Source organism: Myotis lucifugus, unplaced genomic scaffold, assembly GCF_000147115.1.
Source record: "Myotis lucifugus unplaced genomic scaffold, Myoluc2.0 scaffold_3, whole genome shotgun sequence".
NCBI classification, from domain to species: Eukaryota; Metazoa; Chordata; class Mammalia; order Chiroptera; family Vespertilionidae; genus Myotis; species Myotis lucifugus.
The window spans coordinates 25,573,684-25,598,620 of NW_005871051.1; the positions used below are offsets into that span (position 1 = coordinate 25,573,684).

The window sequence follows — 24,937 nt, forward strand, 5'->3', positions numbered from 1 at the left end:
GCAATTTGCCGCTGTGAGAAACCTGGCCGCTCTGCCTCGGAAGGAGCCGTGCACACTGTCTGCTACCTTTACAGAGAATCACACTACAGACTGTGAGCTCCGTCCAAGCCACATCAAACACTCAGAAAGCTCTAGTTAAGGAAACATAAAAGATACCAGATCACAAATTTGCAAAATGGAAAATAATGGGTTAGAGAAAGAAAGGTTGTTACTCAGAATCACTGTCTTCTCATCCTAAAGTGTAATTTTTGAGAATGTAGTGTAATTTAGTGATTAACATATCACATATATTATCACTATATCAAAGTACATTTTTTTAAATTACTCCTCAAAGAACAACACATTTCAAAGATACATTTTTCCCCATGAAATCTGTTGTTAGCAAATGAACTCAATGCCTCCAGTTGCCCACGATCCTTGGAGAAAGCCGCCAGAAGAGCTGGGAATCAGAAGCTGATATTCAGAGCACTGAGCACCGAAGGTCACACCCCTGAGACCCTTTGGCCAGGGCTGAGATATAGTCTCAGGAATCCAGGGCCCACGCGGCTCCCACATTGAGCCACCTTGGAAATAATACCTTCAACAGCAATTTTGATTATAAGCAGAACCTCACCTAAAATGGAGGGAACAGTGTTGGTGGCTAGAATACAGATTATCCTGGAAAACTCCTTGTACACAGTCTCTACACACCAAACTGAGACATGGTGCTGGGTGGGAGGTTTCCATAACTCACCGATGAAGTGGTTGGGCCCCAAGGCGAGCATCTCCTCCAAGAGGACCAGGCCCCCGGGAGCCTGGAGGAGGGTCACACTCCGGCCGTCGATGAGGGAGCACTGCTGAAATCCCATGGCCGTGACCTTCCACAGCAAAATCAGCGAGGCAGTAGCGTCTTGCCGAATTCTGAAAACAGGAGCGGTGTCAATGGGAGTCCCATCCAGAAAAACTCACCATAGAACCAGTTCATCAGATTAAAAATAAACATAGAGGCGACATGTACATCCACGGAAGTATGGGGACATGGATGAAATGATCTTATAAACAAGCACCCACTTTGTGCCCACCCATGGCTGTCATTTCCCACGTTTGTTAGAAATGTCTGCCTCCTACTTGATCAAAAATAGACCACAAAGTCACTAACAGGTAACTCACCTTTGGGTCACAGTTTTCATCAATAATAAAGAGGTATATTGAGTTCTTTTTAGAGACAATGCCTTCCATTTCCACACAATAGAAAGGGTCCTGCTGGAATGCATCCCAAACAGCCACCTGAGGTGTGCTGTCAAAATGAGCACCTACCAGGCTTCAGGTATCCCCTGGCTTTTTCTTGTTTTCAGGATAAAACCAAAGAATGAGATGAAATGGATCCTAATCAATCTCAGCCTCAGTTTCCCTCTCAAATCTGTCACCTCCTTCCTTGCAACCCAGCGATCGGACAACAGGACTGCTGTCTCTCCCCCAAGTAGGTCCCGGCCCAACTCCCAGCCTTCACCTCCTCCTCCACCTGGGAGGTGAGTCATCTTCAAGGCTTAGTCCCCACATCCCCTCTTCTCTGAGACCTTCTCTGACCACCTTCCCGCCACCTTTCCTTCCCTGGGTTTCTACCTGGGGGAGAAGAGCTGCCCCTCCTCAGCACAGAGCCCGCCTCTCAGCAGGGTGCTCAGGAAAGGGCTGATGAATGATGCCAAGTGCAAGGGGTCAGTAACCCTCACAAGAGAATTCAGGGCACCCAGAGATCAGTCAGCCCTGGGCCTGGGTCAGACTCTGCTATTCTGCCCAGCTCTGCAGCCTAAGAGAGTCTTGGTTTGTTGATGGGAGGTGGGGGGCGGGGGAAGCATTTAAAGGGAGAGAAAATTAGAACTATTCGAAAAGGTTTATGAAAGTAAGATAACATGACCTAGACCAGCGGGTTTCAACCAGCATGCCGCAAGAATTTTTAAAACATGCAAAATCTGACTATTTAGTCAGGGGCACTGACTTCTTTTCCCTTAGATTGTCAAGTAAAAGAGTGACAACAGTCAACACAACAACAGCCATCCAGTGTGAGTGAATCAAAATTATACCTTTTGATTTTTTTGTCCAATTGACAAAAAAATATATTTTGTTGGTGTGCTGAAGATTGTTAGTGATTAGTTTATAAGTGCCATAAGATGAAAAAGGTTGAAAATGGCTGTTAGAGAAGAAAGGGCTGGGAGATGGTTTCATAAATTAATGAACCTTATTTCCCTAAAACCAGCTCAGGCCCATGAGGGTTTCCTCTGTATTAAAAGCAATGAAACACTTAGGACCGGGGTCCCCCTGCTGGTAGAACTCAAAGCTGCCTCAGAGCCACACCTTTCCCGCTCAGGGGACTTCTTCCCTGTGCCCAGAGTTCACTGCCCTTCCTGGCTCTTTCCCCCTCCTCCGACCAGACTGGGTCAAGGCTGGGAGGAGGGGGTGCAGGGGCAATGTAACAAAGCCCCTCTTCCAAACAGTTCTCAGGGACTATTGTAGAGAAGATAGGTGGGCAGAACAGCCCTGGATAAATGGGAGAGGTCTGCATGCCCGCTGCTCCCTTAAAAGGAAGTTAACCAGGGCCACGGGTCCCTCACTCTTCTAAAGTCCCTGGAGACTGGACAGCGAAGGACCATTGGTTGCATGGGAGTGGTAGGGTAGAGAGGGGTGGTAGTTAATAGCAACAGAGAAGGTCAGGGAGCAGGAATTGTCAGACAGGACTGGGACCCTCTAACCCAGCTCCACCCCCAACCCCCAGCAAGGCACAGCACCTGGCACCCTGCAGGTACTCAGCCAACCTGCTTCCCTGTGCCTGGCCCCACCCCCACCGGTGACAGTGGGCAGCACCTAATCTGAAAGAGCTCAAGTTTAAAACAAAATAAAAATGCTCTCCTCTGGGCTGTTTGTTTTTAAAGAGAATATTATAATGTTCAGATTTTAAATTTGGGGTAAATTATGCATAAGAGTTTAACCAATGGTCCATTAAAATCTTAAGAGGCCAAAGAATTTTGGAAGCAAAAATCATCTGGGAAGTGAAGAGTCTGGCCATGGACCTTATCTAAGGCCTCGGGGTTTCTCATCTCACACCTGACTCATCCAGACCAGTCCCACAAGTCTGTGTCTCCATCCCTGCAGGTAACTCACTCTACAGTCTTCCCTGAAACAAACAGCACCCACGTACACACATGAATCTCCATGCATGATTCTCACTGGATGGACCATTTACAGACCGGTAACATGGAGAGACACAGCCTCACAGCCAGTCACAGTACCAGCCTTAACCGTTTTTCGCTGAGAATTTCCTTACTTGACTGAGGCGTTCTGTGGCACTTCAAAGGACACCAGCCGGCCACCCGCAGAGCTGTTGGAACTGGCATTCCCACAGGCAATATCGGGGATCACCTGGGAAAAAGAACAAAGAGGTTGGGGTTCACAGCACAAGGTAACACTATAAAGCAAAATTCCATGAGGTGCATCCCTCCGTTCCTTATGGTGATGCTGGGCTGGGGACAAAGGACAAGTGAAACCTTAGCAACTCAAGAGAAAATGAAAGCTTTGCCATTTGAGTTTCTGAAATGCGAAAGTTTTCCTGGGAAGAGTCTACCCATCGCGGGGATTGGGGAAATAATATAGGATGTCCCAGGGAGGGGCTCAGGGTTTGCTGGCTGCTCTTTCATTTAACAAGAGTCACTGGCCTCTGCTCTATGTTCAGTCTGGGGGTTCCCGAGGGACTAAAAGCTTAGAGAACAAAGAGGTGGCCTTTAAGGACCAGCTTACACACAGCGGTATAAGTCTTCACCACTAGGAGAGTGAGCCCTTAAGCAAACAATAGGCGAGAAGAATCTGGTCTGGATGACCCTGCTCTGTGCGGAGATGGGTCTCAGGAGCCCACACGAAGGCCAGGTAACCGAGGAGCTGCCCTTTTCCCCTGTGGACTATATCTTCATTTTTTAAGTAATATATTCCAAAGTGTTATACTGATGTACAGTGGGGCCTTGACTTACGAGTGTCTCGACTAACGAGTTTTTTGAGATACCAGCTGTCTCTGGGCCAATTTTTTGCATTGAGTTGACAGAGTAATTTGAGTTAAAGAGCTCCTTAACGAGCTCGGTCTCGGAACGAATTAAACTCGTAAGTCAATGCCCCACTGTATATGAAAAAGGAGCTGGTGGAGGGAGTGGGAGAATGTGCGCATCAGAAAGCATATTGTGAACACCTGAGCTGTGTCCACTGAGGTGCTTCTGACCAATTCATTCATTTGTTATTCCTCATACCATGATCACTGACTTCCTCCACGAAAGTCAAAACAAAAGGGTATTAAAAGTACCCCTCATCACTGAATTAACTAAAAACAATACAAAATTCTCAGTACTTTCACCCCACCCGACACTTAGAACTTACTGCCCAGAAGGCTGGATACTCAAATGCTACTGATAAAATCCACCATGCATATTCAAAGACGGGAGTCCAACTTGTTAAATTTGTGTGACAGACAACTGTTCCATACATTTTAGCCCCCTAGGGCTCCAAATAGCCTCGGGTTCCCAAAGCACCATCACTTCATGAAAAAGGGAAGGTCTTCCTCTAGCAGCACTTTTCACCTGCTTCTTGAACAATCTCAGAAATAACAGCAGGACAGGAAGACGAGGCGTTTCTTTTGCACATTTACCAGCTGTCGGACAGTATATCTTCAAATAAATAGATTGAAATGGCTGGTTGGGAAGAAATTTTCACTAAAGGACACTTCCTCGTAAATGTGAATCCAAATCTACTTCACATTCAAGAAGTGAGTCATTCAGCAAAGAAGTATTGAAATAACTTCAAAGCACTTATTAAAAGACTGAAGCCAGAACAAGTCCGCCAGTTTTTAGGTAGGCGAAGAACGCTGCCCTGCAGCCTGACTGTGCCCTTCATAAATCGTGTGGCAGTGAAAAAAAAAGTGGGTCAGCTGGTTATAATTACCCACGAAAATGAGAGAAGAAATGGTGCCTTACCGCTTTTTATAAAAAGGAAAATTTCTAGACACACTCCTTCACTCTAAAAGTGCTATGCAAAGATCTATGTGTTGTTGTTTTCATTTAAGCTACAAAACCTGTAATAAAATACAACCCCACACAAACCCATATGGATGTCATATAAAGTATAAAATATGGAATGAAATTACACTATCGTTGTCACCTCAAATTCATGATTTTGACTTGTTCCCAAATTCTTCCAGCTAGCAAATTTATATTTTATGTCAACTTTTAGAAGTGTGCTGAACATTTCGTATTTTATATAATGAGCCTTTTGATGAACTTGAAAATACAATAAGCCAAACCTAGACTGGCCAAGGTTCAGTAAATAGAATTTTCTATTGCCAAACTAAATACAATTTGCAAATTTTATTTTCAAATGCGTTCTCAAAATATTTTAAATCTATGATAGCTTTTTCTTCTCTAAATCCCATTGAAGGGCTGCAAGTCACCAAAAATAGAACGCAAACAATAACAAGCAAACCAAGAAAAAATTGAACATAACATTCCATGAGTAAAATTGGGTCAGCAATGGCAGGTCTTGGTTGCATTCATGTTTATGACTCTTCATTAGCCATTTGCCCCAAAATAAGATTATCTCACAGAAATGTATATGGATTTTGTTCCCCAGAATAATTACATTCCTTTTCTTTTCTTGATTCCTCTTTTTAAGTGCACAAAACAATCACAATCCAAATGTCTCATCCGTGTAACCAAGAGAGATTTCCCAAACAAGTGCAGACGGGAATAAGATTGGACACATTGTTTTGTTCACTGGGCAACTTAAAAGTTTTCCATTTTTTGTTGCTATAATTAGAACTACTGGAATTATTTTAACTTTACTAATGTCTTGAGTAAAAACCTATGCAGCAAAACATTCTCACCTCCACTTGGTCCCATTTCATTTCTACAACTTTCTGCCCTGTTTTCGGCTGCCATGTGGGCAGGGTCACGGTTGCCTGAGAGCGAGGCAGGGTGGCATCGGGCTCCTGGGTAGCAGCGACTGGCTCAAGCTGTCTAGGTGCCATGGACTCCGTCCAGCCGGAGGCCTGGAGGCTGGGAGGCGCCTGTTCACAGTGTGGACCTTCATAGCCTTCCGTGCAAATGCAGAGGTAGCCACCGCTGCGGCTGCTGCAGTTGCCATGGTGACAAGGGTTGCTGGCACAGGGATCCGCAGCAATCTGAAACGAGACCATAAATGGGTCAATTATTCCCTCATAAGAAAAGTGGTGCCATCGCTGGGAAATTAGCTCGGTGTCTCAGCGCTGCTGCTCCCGTGGAAACGCTATAACTGGGGAATGCATTGTCCTTAACTACTTGTGATGTTGTGGGCAGCCTCCCAAGGTCATCCCAACGTTAACCTTTCCACAGGTAACAGGCCTCCCCCGAGGATATATACATGGTGGGGAAGAGCCTTCAAACCAAGGCCCTACTTAACACTGAATTCAGGAACACGTTATTTAGAGAATTTTTCTAAGGCAAAAATAGTTAAAATTGAGGCTTATTAAGAAAATGTCAACTTTAATACTTGTAGCTGCGTGTCATGACAAATAAAAGTAGGGCTCTAAAGTGAAATCTCCTTTTGCACATCCTGGACCATCGCAAGACTGCCTCATGCCCAGTTTCTCTCTCCTAAAGATGCGCTCACCTCGGTCTCCCAGTTTCCTACCTGATGAACAGAGCTTTTAAAGATGCTATTTTTTAATTACAGGTTCCAAAATGATGAGTGTGCACCACCACTGCAAGCTACTAGAGAGCATGGTGGTGAAGCACATTAAGCAGAAGCTTATAGAAGTTCCTAGCTCATCACTTTGTTAAGCAAAGAACAAAAGAGCAGTAAAGCAGGATTTCTCAGGCTAGGCACTCCTGGCTCTTCGGGCTGGATAGTTCTTTGCTGGAAGGGTTGCCCTGTGCATTGTGGGTGTTTAGCAGCATCCCTCATCTCTACTTGCCAGATGCCAGTAGAAGTCCTCCCTTCAGCAATGACAGTTGTGACAACCAAAAAGTTCTGCAGACATTGCCTGTGCCCCTGAGGCAAAATCACCCCTTAAAGGAACAGACTGATAATCTCCCTCCATCAAAATGTTTTAAAAATCCATCTGACTCCAGAAATGAAATAAAAAGGCAGCAACATGATGAAAGAAAAAAAATGGTACTGTATATTACAATGGATGAAATCCTTTATGATATCCATTCCTGGATGTCACTAACAGAGAGACACCTCGGTAAAAATGGCAAAGAAAGAAACAAGCAACATGCAGAATGGTTTGCACACAATCGTGCCGTTTTTAGTATTATTGTTAAATACACACATAAAACCATGTGTCTATTTGTGTGTATGTAAACACACATAAATTTTAAAAGCAGAATGGACCATGGTTTTAATCATTTGGGCAGTAGAATCAATTAAGGAACCTTTAAAACTACATATTCCCCAGCTCCAAGCTATTCATTGAAACTCCGAAGGCGAGGCCTAGAAACCCGTATCTTTCAGCATCCCTGGACTCTGATGCTCTGGTCCAAACACCACAATTGAGAGCTTCTCAGTATAAACCAGGGGTGGCAAACTCCAACCGCAGGCCAACTCCAGCCTGTTTCTGTAGATAAAGTTTCACTGGGATCTGGCCATGGCCCTCTGTGTAGGTTTCCACTCACCACCTCAGCAGATGAGTAACAGCCACGGAGGCTATCTGGCCCACAAGGCTGTTGGAGTACGTATTATCCAGCCCTTGAGTTGTTGTTTTTTTTAATATATTGTATTGATTTTTTACAGAGAGGAAGGGAGAGGCATAGAGAGTTAGAAACATCGATGAGAGAGAAACATCGATCAGCTGCCTCCTGCACACTCCCTACTGGGGATGTGCCCGCAACCAAGGTACATGCCCTTGACTGGAATCGAGCCTGGGACCCTTGAATCCACAGGCTGACACTCTATCCACTGAGCCAAATTGGTTAGGGCCTCCCTTGAGTTTTATCTGGCCCTGATCCAAACCATACCGACTTTGGGTTCACAAAAGGAAGAAACAGGTAGGTGGGCTCATCTGGGTAAACTACAAAGACAAGTTAAAACAGGGGCTTGATCATGTTGGTAGCAATTACTACTATTTCGTCTCTCCACCCAAGTCCCTTACTGGGATGGCATATCCTAAGTGATTAAATCACAGAAAGGACTTTTCACAGTACAACTTAATGCAGAGAAGGGACCAGCCGCACTTTGGATCGTAATTATGTGCAGAAACGTGACATTAAATCTTGGCACTCTGAAAGGAATGCTTAGGTAGATAACACACTAGGAAGTGAGATCTCTATAAAGGGTCACACTCCTTCCCTGGAGGAAATGTGGAAATTCTGTCCCTATCCTCCCACCCATGGACAGCTCACTGCAGAGGCCAATATTATTTTTAAATACACACATCCAACCTCGGATGTCGGCTGCCCAGCCAATGCCTGATGCGCAGGCAAGCCTCGGATACCGGCTGCCCAGCCACCCAGGGCGGGCCCGAGGTGCAGGCAAGCCTCAGATGGAGGCTGCCCAGCTGCCCAGTGCCACCCGAGGCTCAGGTAACCAGGGCCGGCCGAGGCTTGCACTGCCAGCAGTGGCAGCAGCAGAGGTGTGATGGGGAGTCGCCTTCCCCTGATGGCCGGGTCGCCTCCCACCCCTGAAGGCTCCCGGACTGTGAGAGGGGGCAGGCCAGGCTGAGGGACCCCCCCCCCCCCCGCTCCAGTGCATGAATTTTCATGCACAGGGCCTCCAGTGTATTATAAAATTATATCCCTAAAACCTATGTAATTTTATTAACCAATGTTATCCCAATGAATTCAATTTAAAAAAATGTTACATGACTCAGCCATGTTTTGATGGTGCAAGCTTAGGACCAGCTAGATGCACAGCCAAAGATTGTCCTCTTATGTAGTGCTGGATCCACTGATAAGACTTGAAGGGATGCAGTTCTTGTCCAATATAACTTTTCTATTATCTGACATTTCACCATTATCATTTCAGTTCTTGGGAAAAGTACTGAAGAGGCACTGAAAAGATCTTGGAGTCTCACATTAGGTATTACTATCTAGAAAACATTCTCTCCCTCGCTGTCTAAACCCCGGCTTCTTTATCTGTCAAAATGCACAACTTTTCTTTCTAAGAGTGGTTATCAGGGTAAAAACCAAAGAAAAGAAATAGCAGGACTGTCTACATCTGCCAGCTAGAAGGGGGACCACAGCACAGATGACTCCCAAATTTGTGGAGTTCAGGGTTTCGAGAAAAATAGTAATGAGCAATTGTTACCCTGAAGTGCTATGACACAGTAGAGAAAACTGGGGTCCCACTCCCATTTGTGGGTGATCCTGGCCAAGCAAGGATGTTTCCTGGCACTCAATCTCAACTGTAAAAGGCAAGAATGGGACTAGGGGGCTCCAATGTCCTTTCAATTCCTAATATTCTCAGTCCAAATAGAAATTGCACTGGTTAGAAATTGTTCCTGCTAAAAAGCAAATGAACAATGTTGGGGTCCAACTATCACAGTGCTTTAATCTGAAAAAGGATATATTTCCTACTTTGTTCAATAATGATCCTAACTATATTCCAACTCCAACTGCTTACCCACTAGGAGTAAAGATATGAGGGAGGGGGTAGTCACTATGATGTTTATGCCAGTAGTAGACTGGGCCAAGAAATGCATCCTATGAATTGTTTTTTCCAAATCCAAATAATAATAAAAATGCTCATTCACTTCACTGAATCAGGGACGCTATGTCATAGTGAAATCCACATTCTCATGTTTTAATATTTCTTCCCTTCTGTATTAGAGACTCTGGTCTACTTGAAAATTATTCCAAGACTAATTTGGACAGTCATTTTTCCCCTCAATTCTCAGTCAATTTTCTTAAAACCAGCCTGTCCTAATTTTTGCATGTGGGTTGAGTCACATTTGTAAGTGGGTTAAAAGGAAATTACAAGCAGAGTTCAAACTCTTGGCGATGAAATGAATCCATTAAAAATAAACATGTCCAATTATTTTTCTACTTTTTCATGGCATCTCTTTACATTTGGAAATTACCCTGAAATTGCACTGCCTTTGCTTCAGTCTGGCTAACACACATGTCACTAGTCATACTGATGAATCTTTAAGTCCTGTTCAGTTGCAGATGTATCAAGAATTGGATAACTTTTCTTCAAAAACCTGGCAAACCCTTTGTGTTCTGGTTTCTATATTCACTAAATTCCCAGAGATAACACTCAACTGCATTTACTGGCATAGGCACACCAGCCTCAGATGAAATGCTTTTCTTCCTTTTTTTCTTTTAGTCATTCAAAGACAAGTTTCTTGAATCAGAAACTTATAGAACAATCTCAATGCTGACATTCGTATCTTGCCTCTCATCAGAGACACTCATACATCCTGGCAAACGCTCTTTACAAACCAACAATGCCATGAATACAGGAGATATGCCAACACTTACTTCCCTGCCCACTCAGGAAAAGAAGCCTACAGCAAACTGGGAATTAAACTTTCTAGATTAAGATTATACAGGCATCTCAACTGATGCAGGACAAGTGTCTTATTAAATTCAACATCCATTTAGAGTGAAGACTTTTGGCAAATAGGAAGAGAAGTGACCTTCTTTAATCTGATAAAGAGTATCTACAAAAAAAATTTTTTTAACCTACAGGAAATGGAATACTTATTAGTGAAATGTTGAAAAGTTTCTCCCTGAAACTGAGAACAAAGCAAGGATGTTTGCATCACCACTTCCATTGAACATTGCACTACAGGTCCAAGCCCATGCAAGAAGACAGGAATGAAAAGAAGATATAAGGACTGAGTAAGGACAAAAACTGGCATGATTCACAGACTATATGGTTATGCATGCAGATAAATTATGAGAATATGGAATTTCAGCAATTTTGACACCAGTCAAAATTTCTTGAAAAGAACAAACAATTGCATCTCCATGTTTCAGAAACAAACAAATAAAAATTTAAAAAGCTGTTTGCAATATATCAAAGAAATCAAATATCTAGGAATAAATCAACTGAAAGAAGTGTATGAACTCAACAAAAAGTTCGGTAAAATAGTAAAATAATATTGAGAGAAATTAAAGAAGATATATATAAATGGAGGAATTATAAAACTCAAAGATTCCAATTTCCCCAGAACTATTTACAGATTTCATGCAATTGCAACAAAAATCACAAGAATTATTTTTGTTGTTGTTGTTCTTCTTCTTGAATAAAATGTCTCCAAATAGCCCAGATGCTCCTGAATAAGAACAATGTAGGAGGGCTTGCTCCATAAAGGATCAGGAATTTTAAAGCTACAGTAACTAGGACAATGGAATAGAGAGTCAAGAACTAGAAAACTAGAATGATCATATATAGACACTTCATTTCTGAAATAGAGCAGTGCAGTAAATATAGTCTTTTCAATAAATTGATATCCATGTGTGTGTGAGGATATTAAGCTTGACTCCTCCCTCACTCCATATATAAAAATAGAATTTTCTTTCTTAAAATAAATTTATTTTTAAAAATGGTTAATCTCTACATCTAGCAATGATACGGTGAAGGAAGTACTCACAGGATCAGTATAACCTTTATGCAAAAGGTCTGGTAGTGTATCTGGAAATACACGGATGAATGGCACAAGGCCAAAGATTAGTGATTAGTGGGGTAACAGGTGAATAAACCCACTTGATCACAGTGAGATCAGAGCCATGAAATATGTATACAGCTGCTATGAAAACAGAGAGTTGGGGCCCTGAACTTGCCAAGGTAATTCAGGAAGTTTTCCTATGTAAAGTAATCCTCAAAGATCAAGGAGGAGCTACCAAAGGAAAGAAGAGCAGGAGAGGGAGCTCCTGCCAGAGAGAACAGCAAGTGCGAAGACCCCGAGGTATTAAAGAGGGTGGCATATTGAGAGAATTATAAATAGTTCTACTTAACTGGCAAATGGGCCACGAGTCAGGGAGTTTTCAAAGTAGATTTGACGAAACAGTTGGAGATTGGTTCATAGCACGTGATGCTAAAGAGTTTGACTTTGGCTCTGAAAGCAAGTCAATAATGAAATGTAAGCAGGAATATGACAGATGAAACCACTTTAGAGACAGACCCCTAGCAACAATGAGATATATTAGGAAACCACTGGAATTTTCCAGGTGAGGAATGATTGGGCCATATCCAAAGTTGGGTCAACAAAGACAGAAATGTGAAGGCAGGCTGGAGAGTCATAGGATTGGGAGACTATATGGGTAAGGTGAAAAAGTTGCTATGCATGGTAACTCCTGGGTTTTTGACTTGGACAACCAGGTAAATAAATGGTAGGGTCACTCATTGAAATATGGGATTCAGAAAGAAAAACAAGTTGAGAAGGGGCAGGACGCCATGGTTTTTTATTTGGGGCAGGAAGATTTTAGGTATCTAAGAAACACTGAATAGGCAATGACCTTAAATCACTGTAAACACAGATCTGGCGCTCAGGGGAAATGAATGAGCTGGGCTCCTGCTTTGAAAATCACCAGTATATTGGGGGACAGGGGCCAGAAGGGTGACCGTGCATATACAGAAGATCATTGGGGCCAAGGCATCAGAGAAGTTGGGAGGGGTCAGCTAAAGGGGTTAGGAAACATGAGCATGGAGGAGAAAAAAAAGGAGGATTTAGGAAAGAGATAAAACGAGTTGAGGGCCATAAGCACCATGGCCCTTATATGCCCTGACTCATTTGCTCTTACCAACCCTGTCCCATAAATATGACCTTGACTTTATCCAGAAGGAACTAAGGTTCAGGAAGGGTAAGTAGCTGATCCACAGTCTCATGTGGCAGAAATATGAACCCAAGACTAAGTGACTCCTTCACTATTTTCCACAAAACCTCTTCTTTTATGTCATGAGGTCAAGGAGTGGTTTCTGAGAGGAGAGTAGCTCACTGCCATCGGCTACCAGAGGAAAGAAACCCAATTACTGGAGAGTGGGCCCAGATTTGGCACTGGTCACCCAGACCTGGGCAATTTGAACAGCTTGAGGGTCCATCCACCTTCCAGCGAGTCAGGAAGCATTAGGGATGACACTCAGGACACAATGGGAGAGGAGAACCCTGGGTTCAATCAGCTGTGGGGGGCCTCAGGTTAAACAGACCCTAAACCCTGGGTGGCTCATCGGGCCTTTGAAAGAATCTGGACCGAGCTCACTCAGCTTTGTAAGAGAAGGTGTCTGCCCAGAGAGCCCCAGTTTCTGGTTTTGTGCAAGGTTCCAGTGTTGCACACGTGGAATCTGAGAGGCCTGAAGGTAGGTCTAGGGATTATGGAGCCCACAGGAATATGGAACCTTAGAAGGCTCTGCTAGGTAAAGAGCTGGAAAAGCCAGATTTTCTGCCCTCAGACACCCCCACCCTGGGTAACCATGGCTTTTAGAGCAAGTATCTACTCTATGAACCACATGCTAACCAAGTTTCAGAGCAAAGTCTGAGCAAATGGAGCTACTCCGCCCAGACAACAGGAGAGAGCAGCATACACAGGCTGTGTGAGGTGCCCAGACCAGGAGAGCAGAGGCGAAGGGGCACTGGGGCTCAGTGCAGGCTGCCACACAACAGGAAGAGGAGGTGGAGAGGTGGCATCCTTCCTGAGAAGAGCTAGTTCATTAATGTCTTCAAAGCTGGGGCTGAAACTGTCCACACATGTAAAAGGTGGGGCTACACCTTTCTGGGTAACATTTCCCACCAGTCAAATGAAAAAGGGCATTTTTTGTTTATGTCCTTTAAAAATAAACAACTACTTTTCTAGGAAATGTCTGCCATCTGCCAATTCTGGGACTAGTGACACAATCTGAGTGAGTAGGCAGGTAACTGCCCTGGTGAAGATTGCCAAGAATAGCACCCACTACACCCCTATTTTGAGAGTTTTCTGCACCTAGAGGCCCCCCTCCTGGCAGCAATGATGACACTAACTTGCCTTTGCTTAAAAGTCACCTCAAAGCTCCTTCCTGACTTTTCTCCCAGACGGTGGAGCAGTAGGCAGATTCCAGAGACTTTTCAGAGCCCAGCGGCCACAGAGGCCCACAGGAGGCCAGGGAAGCCAGTGGGAACCCAAATACAACGGTCCCTACATATTCTAATGGATTTGGCCTCTATCCTAGAAGCTTTGGGACACCAACCAAACATGTTAAATCAGGGTAGGGATTCCCACTTTCAAAAGAGCTTTCCACTCTTGTTGGGGACCCCAAACGTAATCTCCAAATATAAAAATGTGTTGAAGGGAGAGGGATAGTTAGAAACATCGATGAGAGAGAAACATTGATCAGCTGCCTCCTGCACACCCCCTACTGGGGATGAGCCTGCAACCAAGGTACATGCCCCTGACCAGAATCAAACCCGGGACCTTTCAGTCCGCAGGCCGACGCTCTATCCACTGAGCCAAACCAGCTAGGGCAGGATTCCTACTTTCAAAGAGCTTTCCACTCTTGTTGGGGCCCCCAAAAGTAATCTCCAAATATAAAAATGTGTTGATTTCTTTATTATTTAAAATAGGTAGAAATGACACCGGTGTGAGGCAGCGGGGAGCTGCAAAACTAGGCAGAGTTGGCACTCGATTATGTTTACTGTCTGAAACAGGGAAAGGACATCGCTTCCTGTCAGACTGTTCTTCACTCTCTGCTTCGAGCATTTCCCAGGCAGTGTGCTCTGTATCAGCCAGGCTTGGTAGCCCAGGATCCTTAAGAAAAGTTGGGCAAGGGCTCTACGGGTGCCGTAAAATGAGGGGAACGCGGAGAAACCAGGGCCACGGTCCTCCGGAAAGACTGCTGCTCTAAGCGGGACAGTGCTTCATGTGCTGGTGTACCTGCATGGCCTCCTAACTTCTTTGCTGTGTTTTTCTCTCTGCAGGCACAAAATTTCCCTTGCTCTCTTTTCAGCTTTTCTAACCTTAAGTTGAAACAGCTGCTCTAATTTTAATACCCATCTGCTCCCGGAAATGAGGACAAGAATCAGTGACTCGGTGGAGAAATCTAAAATCTTCATGTTGTCCAACCTCATTTACCTAGAGATGAGCCTTCTAGAACCAGCCAGCTTCATGTAGACCACTTCACCAAGAAAAAGAAAAAATTAAAAGCTAAAAAGTACAATTCAAGCCACCAAAAGAGCAGGCTCTGGACATCCAGCAGCAATTGCTGTTTCTTAATCAACAAAAGCCAAAGACCTCCAATTGCACGCATGCTGAGATTAGTCATCTCCATGCATGGCAGGAAAGAGGCTCTCTAATTGGCTAACAATATCTAGGAAAAGACCAGGTATTGCTCCAAGAGGAAGCTAACTGGACTTTTAAAAAATTATAAAAGACAGAAGGAACAAAGGGAAAAATAAACAATAAAGGAATAGAAAAACAGGACTGAACATGGAGGTCATTATAAGACCCTGCCAACTATTAAGAACCACAGGGTATGAAGCACAGAAACAAGAATGGTCAGCAACAGAGACTACAGTCTCTGCCATCTGGGAGTTAAGACAGAGAGTGGACGGACGAGGGATGGAAAACCACCCCACCTTAATTTTGCAGCCCTGTGGACACAAGATAGCTCCATAGGGAAGCAGAAGCAAGAACATTCTGGCTGCACTTCAGTGCACTAAGACACAGAGGGGTTTCCTGCCCCATGATGAGCTTAACCTTAAATCAGTAGAGAGCCGCTGCCTGGATAATTGTGTCTACAAAGCAGTACAACAAAGGTACTGTAGCTTGAAGATACTCTACAATACTGATCATCCACATTTTCTCTTTAAAAACACAAATAATTAGCACTTCCAATTAAGACATGAAATTAGAAGGGTGGGAAAAATATCAGTAATTAAGAATTAAGGGTTTTTAGGACACTAATTTTTGAGCACAGAGCATCCTCTAATCTGTTTTAGAAGGTTGATGAGACCAATCGCATTTAATATTGCTTGCCAAGTTGGACTCTGAGAATTAACTTAGTGTATAAAGATTATAGACACCATAACTTTTCTTACATGTGTAAATGCTGTAGGCAGGCAGAAAATAAAAGCTTTATTGAAGGAAAATTTCATTATTCAGGACTTTAATTATAACACATTGAACTGATGAGCAGGACCTTCTCCAGCTAAAACCATGCAACAATTTTAGATAAAATAGAAAATGCTTTGATTCAAAAGTGAGCTTTAAAATGGGGTGGGGGAGCCCTAACTGCTTTGGCTCAGTGGATGGAGCGTAGGCCTGCAGACTGGGGGGTCCCGGGTTCGATTCCGGTCAGGGGCATGTACCTTGGTTGCGGGCACATCCCCAGTGGTGGGTGTGCAAGAGGCAGCTGATCGATGTTTCTCTCTCATCGATGTTCCTAACTCTCTGTCCCTCTCCCTTCCTCTCTGTAAAAAAATCAATAAAATATATTAAATTAAATAAAATGGGGTGGGGGAGCCCGGCCAGTGTTTTGAGTGTCAACCCAGGAACCAAGAGGTCGCTGGTTTGATTCCCAGGCGTGCAGGAGGCAGCTGATCAATGATTCTCTCTCATCATTGATATTTCTCTCTCTCTCTCTGTCTCTCTCTGTCTCTCTCTCTCTCTCTCTCCCTCTCTTTCTCCCTTCCCCTCTCTCTAAAAAACAATTTTAAAAAAACATATTTAAAAAAAGAAAAAATGTGGAGGGAGAGGGGAATCCTTGAGTTTCAGAAATGATAAGAGTAGAGATCTCACAACCAAAGCCATTAGCAGATGCCACTGTATTAACCACAGGGGTTATAGACCTGGAAATAAAACCTAAGAGCTGTAGGTCTGAGTTCTAGAAACCATGTGCAGATGGGAAATGTGGCCTTGAGCACAGGAGAAGAGAGGGGCCTATAACTGAGACCAAACATAACGCCTCTTAGAGCCACCTGTCTCTAAGAGATAAATCTAGCAGCAGGCCTGGAGAAACAGCAGAAAGAATGACATCCCTCTAGGACAGTGGTTCTCAACCTTCTTAATGCCGAGACCCTTTAATACAGTTCCCCATGTTGTGGTGACCCCCAACCATAAAATTATTTTCGTTGCTACTTCATAATTGTAATTTTGCTACTGTTATGAATTGCAATGTAAATATCTGATATGCAGGATGTATTTTCATTGTTACAAATTGAACATAATTAAAGCATAGTGATTAATCACAAAAACAATATGTAACTATATATGTTTTCCGATGGTCTTAGGTGACCCCTGTGAAAGGGTCATTTGACCCCCAAAGGGGTCTCGACCCACAGGTTGAGAACCGCTGCTCTAGGATCTCCAGATGAAAAAGGAGTTGCTCATGCATATGAATACCCCATGTGATCAGCAACCTTGAGGTAGAAATCCTGGGATCAGAAATGAATATTAAAAACTTGTGCAGAGCCCTAAGTGGTTTGGCTCAGTGGATAGAGCGTTGGCCTGCGGACTCAAGGGTCCCAGGTTCGATTCTGGTCAAGGGCATGTACCTTGGTTGCGGGCACATCCCCAGTAGGGGGTGTGCAGGAGGCAGCTGATCGATGTTTCTCTCTCATCAATGTTTCTAACTCTCTGTCCCTCTCCATTCCTCTCTGTAAAAAATCAATAAAATATATTTTTAATTAAAAAAACAAACTTGTGCAGGACTAGGGGAGTGACAGGGTGATGCTTCCACAATACAGAGCACATGAGACACTTGGACACTTACCGCAATGAGCTCGCAATAGAAAATTACAAACTGCACAAGGAAACAAACCACCATCAACATGTAGAACTACGGGGAAAGAGTCATTTCCCCTGCTGTGTGAACATACATTTATATATTTTAAGGTAAAATTAGATGTTTAAAATATGTTTGAAATTTTTTTATGATTCTGCACTTAAATTAAGTTCTTTGATTAACTGACCTGATTAACTATCCTAATACCTTTGATAAGAGGGCTTCTAATTAAAAATAGAACTACCGCCGGTGGCATGGCTCAGTGGTTGCACGTTGACCTATGAACCAGGAGATCACGGTTAGATTCCTGGTCAGGACATATGCCTGGGTTGCGGGCTCAATACCTAGTGTGGGCCATGCAGGAGGCAGCCGATCAACGGTTCTCTCTTATTGATATTTCTATCTCTCTCTCCCTCTCCCTTCCTCTCCAAAATCAATAAAAATACATTTTAAAAAAATAGAGCTACCAAATGATCCAGCAATTCCACTTCTGGGGGAGGATGGGACAAAATGGATGAAGGGGGTCCAAAGGTACAAACTTCTAGTGATAAAATAGGTGTATCATGGGAATGTAACGTACAGCATGGTGACTACAGTTAATAACACTGTATTGCATATTTGACAGTTGCTAAGAGAGTAGATCTTAAAAGTTCTCAGGACAAGAAAAAAAATTTTGTCACTATGGATGGTGATGAATGTTAACTAGACATTGTGGTGATCATCTTACAATGTATACAAAAATCAAATCATTATGCTGTACGCCTGAAACTAATATAAGGTTACATGTCAATTATACTTCAGTTAAAAAAATAATGTTAAAAAATGTCCCAGAGAGAGATTTACTCTAAAGGAAAAGGTGTCTGGTAGGGCAGCCACTGCCAGCAAGGGTGGCTCAGGTCAGGGACAGCAGGTTCTGGATGTAGGATACCCCAGCTGTCCACAAGGGGGCCACTGAGCGAGCTGCCCTCTGAAGGTTCCAGCCAGGGAGCTGTGGGCCTGACACTGAATGGAACATTCTGGGCTCACTCTCCTTTGCATATTCGCAAGAATGGCCTGGACATGGGGTCTGCCAGTACCGACATGCTCAGCCCAGATTCTGTTTTGTCCAATATTGGGCACAATGAGCTCCAAACCAGTTATGTTTGGTCTTTTGTGCTAACCTCTAGATCCTATGAATAATTCTATGGATTTGTTTTATCACATCTATGCACATGTAGAGGAAACACTGGGTGAATTGATTAAAAAAAAAAAACCTTAGTGGTAATTCAAATTCTATTACATTGTGTTATAAAGCAAGAATCTAGTCCAACATACAAACATATTTTAGACCAAAATGTGTTTGCATATTTAAGACAAAAGTACTACCGACTTGCTGAAATAAAACACTGGCTGAGCTCCATTTAGAATTCAGTCACATTTGTGTCCTTGCTACAACATTTGCATTGCAAACTGCCTGACATGTGATCCGGTTATCAGTACCTCTATTGTCTCCAACTCTACAGGGAAGGATTTTGGCAACAAAGCCATTAAAAAATCTAATTTTGCTGAGCACAATATAGATTAATAGCCAGCTCATTCTATAAATATTGCTTCCAAAAACAGAAGTTTTGCTGGCAAAGGGAAGACATAAAATCCAACAACATTATCAATTACCGCCACAGCATGTTTAGTCTCTGACAATCGGGAATACTGTTGTAAAAAGCGAAATCGAGCATTCAAGTATCTGACCGCAAAAGAGGCCGATCACCTGTGTTACAGTCACAGCACTCAGTTTGTGAGCCACGAAACGCTCTGTGTACTGTGTAGAAAATAAAATGACGGTAGACATTCTCAAGTACTGAACGAGTATTCTGTAGCAGGGCTTTAAGCATTATAAACAGTGTTTCTAAACCTAAACATAATCCTGTTAGGCAAGTATGGTCGATTCCACTTCACAGGTGAGAAATCTGAGACTCAGAGAAGGTAACACACCCCACAGACATAATATACGGTACAGTGAAGAGTTAAGCCCAGGTTGTTCCTACTACAGTTTGCCTTTACAGAACAATAGAGAGCTACTAAGTTTTCCGGGAGTTTTTTTCTTTCAATCATTCACCTTTCAGGAAGGACAGTCTGAGCAGCAGGTGAACCAGAGCACGCATTTGGAAACAAATGACAACGCCTACTATTAAGTCTGAAAATCATTAGTCTTCATTTCGGCCACTCTTCGCAATCACTGAGCCTTAAATCCCTAATTATACATGCTAATTGAAGGGCTTTATGGCATAGACAAAGCTAGACAGGCGTAAAGGACTTGGAGATTTGTATTTGAAGATGAGTATCTGGGAATTTGAGACACATCAGGAAACAAACAAACAGAAAAAAACAAAACATGAAACCCAACTAGATGGAAGGTCAGAGTTTTCCCGACCTGCCCGGCCTCTCCAAGTCCACTGCCCTGGGAGAGAGAGGCCAGCTCCTCCGCAGACTACTTCTGGCCGATTCTCTGTCCTTTTCCTAACCTCTTTCTAGACTCTCCCACGGGACATTTCATTGACAGAGCAGTTTCCTGGGGTGGAGAGGTAGCTCTGTAGACCCAAAAGACGTTTTTGCCGTTTTCTTGGGCTTAATCAGGATTATCTCTCAGCTAGAGGAGGCAAAGGACAGAGCTAAGAGCCTGCACTGGGGGCCTGGGGGCCTGGGGTCCTGGGGGCCTGGGGCCCAGCCCCACCACCTCTGCTGACTGGACAGTACGATTATGTAGGTGGGAGGATGTGGCGTAGGTTTCTCTAGCCATGATGTGTCAACCTGCCCTGGAAAGTCCTGAATATGACTGATAGGTGCTAACACCCCAGCACAACCATCATGGAGATATCAAGAAATGAAGAGCATGCATTTCAACCTCATGCTAATTTCAAAATATGCTAATTCAAGAAATAGGAAATCCTTTATCCCATTAGATCTTATTCATCGAGCTCAATATAAGCTTTATGACAGATAAAAATCAGAATAAGGCCCTGACCAGTTGGCTCAGTGGATAGAGCATCAGCCTGCAGACTGAAGGGTCCCAGGTTTGATTTCAGTCAAGGGCATGTACCTTGGTTGCGGGCACATCCCCAGTAGGCAGTGTGCAGGAGGCAGCTGATCGATGTTTCTCTCTCATCGATGTTTCTAACTCTCTATCCCTCTCCCTTCCTCTCTATAAAAAAAATCAATTATATATATATATATATATATATATATATATATATATATATATATATAAAATCAGAACAGGGGGAATGGTAAATTTAAAAAGAAAACAAAAAGCTCTTTTTCTTGATCCTGTAACAATAAATTTGCATTCTAAAAGAGTGATTATGGCATAGTTACAGTTTCAGGATCTAGATCCAATTTATTCAAATAATTGCAACCTATTTATATAAAACTATTTTAAAAACTGATTTGCTTACCATTTGAATTAAAACTTTGTCACCTGTGGCAATCATCTGAAATAAGTTCCTCATAATTTAGATAATGAAAAATTAACTGCAATTTTTTAAATTGCTTTGCTTAGCTACAACCACTCTCAACAATGTGCAGCCCTCTGAAAAGGGCTGCTGAAGACAGACCCCCTCCGACACATTAGTAGTATGCCTCTGTACTTCCATTTTTAACCAAAAAAAGTTTGAATTTTTTTTCTACTGATACCATTATAATAACCTGGTTATTACTTAGCAGGAAAGGAGTAAAGAGATACTAGATAATATAGGCATGACATGTATATAGCTTGGAAATTTAACACTTTCCAAGTCTGTTTCCCACTGATCTATGGGGAAAGGGATGGACAAAGGCAGCTGGGACGCATGCTCAGTGAGGTCTGAGTGACAAGGTCTGAGTTTCAGTCACCTGGAAACAAGTCAGTGGCCAGTATAGGCATGGCCACTGCAAGGCAAGAAACCTGAATATTTAAACTCCCAGACAAAGGAGCCCTCCCTCTTGGCTCTTGGCTCTCTCACACACACACTGAGCTCCAGCTCTCTCTCTGCAGGGGGCACGGAGCCACGTGGGACCCACATAATGAACTAATGGACTTTAATTAGCCTGATGCTCTGCCAGCCCCAATTCCACTATGGAGTGGAAGCTCTGGACACTGGCCCTGCTTTAGCAGCACCTCTTTCAGGACTGGAGTCAGGGACATGGGACTTTACAACGAGGAATGAAACTCCACACAAATAAAGACTTTCACCACATCTCATTCTCCCGGGTCTAAGGATATTGTAAGGACCCCGCTCCCACGAGTGACAGAGAGGTTCGATTCTCCCGGTCACACTACCATTGTAAGTAATTTATTTCTACGCTTCAGAGAGAAGCCGGAGAAAAAGAATGTGTTATAAACATGAAAGGGGGCCCAGATCCGAAATCCAGTTCCCACTCCTCTGATCTTGGACAAGTCACTGGGCTCCTAGGTGTGGTTTCTGCATCTCTCAAGTGGAGATAACCCCACTTTTCCTGCATGAGGCAGGGCTGCACCCATGACCTTCAGAGGCCACTAACCTTATACTGCAATAGACATAGAACACATGCAAAAAGATCATGACTTTTTTTAAATCATATGTCCTACTGGCCAGAAAATAGTGGATCCAAAATTCTTCACAATTTTTGGAGGCGGTTGGAAATATTTAATGCTGTTATATAAAAAGCTTCATGGTGTGAAAGCCCAAAGGAGAAAACATTTTCAGTCTATAAAGGAGACAGCACACAGCAAAAACAATTTATTTAGGCAAGAGTTTCTACCAGTTCCTCCCTGAGGAAAATATAATCATGCAAAATGGAACCATAGTAAATATTTTTTAAATGTGCTTTACATGTGATTTCAAAATGTCAGCTCAGTAATTCTCAATGCAACCTCTGTTGTCTTCATGAAGACCTATTTCCATGGGTGCTCCCATCACATGAAAAAGTAGTCCACCACCTATCAGCTGGTGCCCAAAACAGGACACACACTCAGGCTCATTGAATTCAGACTTAATTCTTCTGCCCAGCACCAGGTTCCAGTTGCCTTTCAAATTTTAATGCTGCATGTTTTATAAGCTCTTGGTGAACAGACTAAGGTTAACACAATTAGTAAATATGCTTAATTTAGTAATTTGGAAGTATGCCAATTCAGTAACTGTCATGCAAACTAAATGATATGACATTCCCCTTTTTAAATTATTTTGTGTTTTTGTTTTAACATCTCTTAAAGTTCTCCCAGTCCAATCCAAATTAAATATAATAAGTCACCTACCTAGCATATGCCATGGACAAAGCCAAAAATCCTAACATAATTTAGAATTCATTAAACAACCGTACATTATACTCACAGATAAAGCTTTTGATTAAAATATTTTATTCTCATTTTGAAGACAAACCTAACAAAATTAGTTCTCAATGACCTTCAGAGGCCACTAACCTTATACTTCAATAGACATATAACACATGCAAAAAAATCATGACATCTTTTTAAATCATATGTCCTACTGTCCAGAAAATAGTGGATCCAAAATTCTTCACAATTTTTGGAGGCGGTTGGAAATATTTAATGTTGTTATATAAATTAGAAGCAACATATTAGAAGCAACATATTAGAAAGAGAAATTCCTATTGCAGGCTGGTCAGTGACATTGGCACAAAGTGATACCTGGCGTCTATAAAAGGAAAAAAACATGGACTCCACAGATTGAACATCCAAGGCCACAGGGTGGAGAGGCAATATCCCATGCCTTCCCATCACTTGGGGATCATTGTGGTTACTGAACAATCCATAATTAATGCTTAAAGAATGCCCTTGAGTCAATAAAAAGGCTAAATTATGTTCTGCATTCTCCACTGACATATACAGCTCACTGAGGTCCATTCCTTAAAAATGACTACAAAGAATAGCAGAACCCAAAGAGTCATGCTCAGACATCAGGAAACTCATTCCAAGTGTCTTATCGTGTGCTGGGTAAATGAGCTGAAACTGAATTTCTAAATAATTAAATAATAGTGGATTTAATATTACTATAATGATTTCTTGTCTGATTATTTTTCAATCTAGTATTTCATTATATTATTTCATGAAATACCTGAAATGCATGAATGCATGTCTAACAGCCATTTGCCTGTAAATAAAATATCTAGCTGCCTCAGCTTGGAACCAGAAATCGTAAAGGAAAAAAGTTAAAAATATAAGTGTATATATTTATAAACTTTATTCTGTAGGAAAAACATGAGAATACCTTCAGGATCCTCCCCAAGCATAAATGATAATTAAGGGTAATAATAACAGCAGCTACTATTGCTCCATGCCAACCACCATGTCAAGAATTTTACCTACTTTTCCTTTTTTAAAAAAATATATTTTATTGATTTTTTACAGAGAGGAAGGGAGAGGGAGAGAGTTAGAAACATCAATGAGAGAGAAACACTGATCAGCTGCCTCCTGCACACTCCCCACTGGGGATGTGCCCGCAACCAAGGTACATGCCCTTGACCGGAATCGAACCTGGGACCCTTGAGTCCCCAGGCCGACATTCTATCCACTGAGCCAAACTGGTTAGGGCCCTACTTTTCCTTTGAGAATGGCACAATTAGCCCAATTTATCTATATATATAAAAGCCTAAGCAACCCGTCAACCAGTCGCTATGACACTCACTGGAAACCAGGGGCAGACGCTCAACGCAGGAGCTGCCCCCTGGTGGTCAGTGCACTCCCACAGCTGAAGTGCTGCTCAGCTGACCAACGGGCGCCAGACGCCAGGCTCGGGACTGGAGAGCACAGCTGCAGCAGTGCGAGCCTCTCCTGCAGACACTCCCCCTGTGTGCCGCTCCCCCATCCGCACCAGGACCGGGATTGGGACCAGCATCGGGACTGACTGGGTGCAAGCCTGCAGCCGCTTCTCAGTCATGGGCATGTGGGTATCGCCCTAAAACAGGAGCACAGAGACCCCAGCGGAGCGGCTGCGAGCCTACTGAGTGGCGGCAGCAGGTGCAGCGGGGCCTGGATGAGCAGGAGCAGCTCAGCACCCGGCCCAGGCTTGGGCTGCTCCCCGGCCACCTGCTGCTTCCCGGCCACCTGCTGCTTCGTGCACTACTACTTCCCTCGGGGGATGTTGGATGGCGGTTTCAGCCTGATCCCCACAAGCCACGCCCAGGGACACGACTGGTGCACAAATCTGTACACCGGGCCTCTAGTCCACATATAAGGAAACTGAGACTTAGAAAGGTTCAGTAACTTGACCAAGGTTTCAGAATGGATAAGTGATAAAGCCAC

General features: G+C 43.3%; 1 protein-coding gene across 1 annotated transcript in view; it reads right to left on the reverse strand.

Moving 5' to 3' along the window:
* Window positions 1-24,578, reverse strand: part of DNER (delta/notch like EGF repeat containing) — a 154,350-nt gene extending 129,772 nt beyond the window's left edge. The window contains exons 1-4 of the mRNA XM_006082776.2: window positions 24,405-24,578; window positions 5,891-6,187; window positions 3,299-3,393; window positions 734-900 (exon numbers count right to left, since the gene is read on the reverse strand). Coding sequence (XP_006082838.1) covers window positions 734-900; window positions 3,299-3,393; window positions 5,891-6,187; window positions 24,405-24,578 — 733 coding nt within the window. The remainder of the gene's footprint in view (window positions 1-733; window positions 901-3,298; window positions 3,394-5,890; window positions 6,188-24,404) is intronic.
* Window positions 24,579-24,937: the final 359 nt, after the last annotated feature.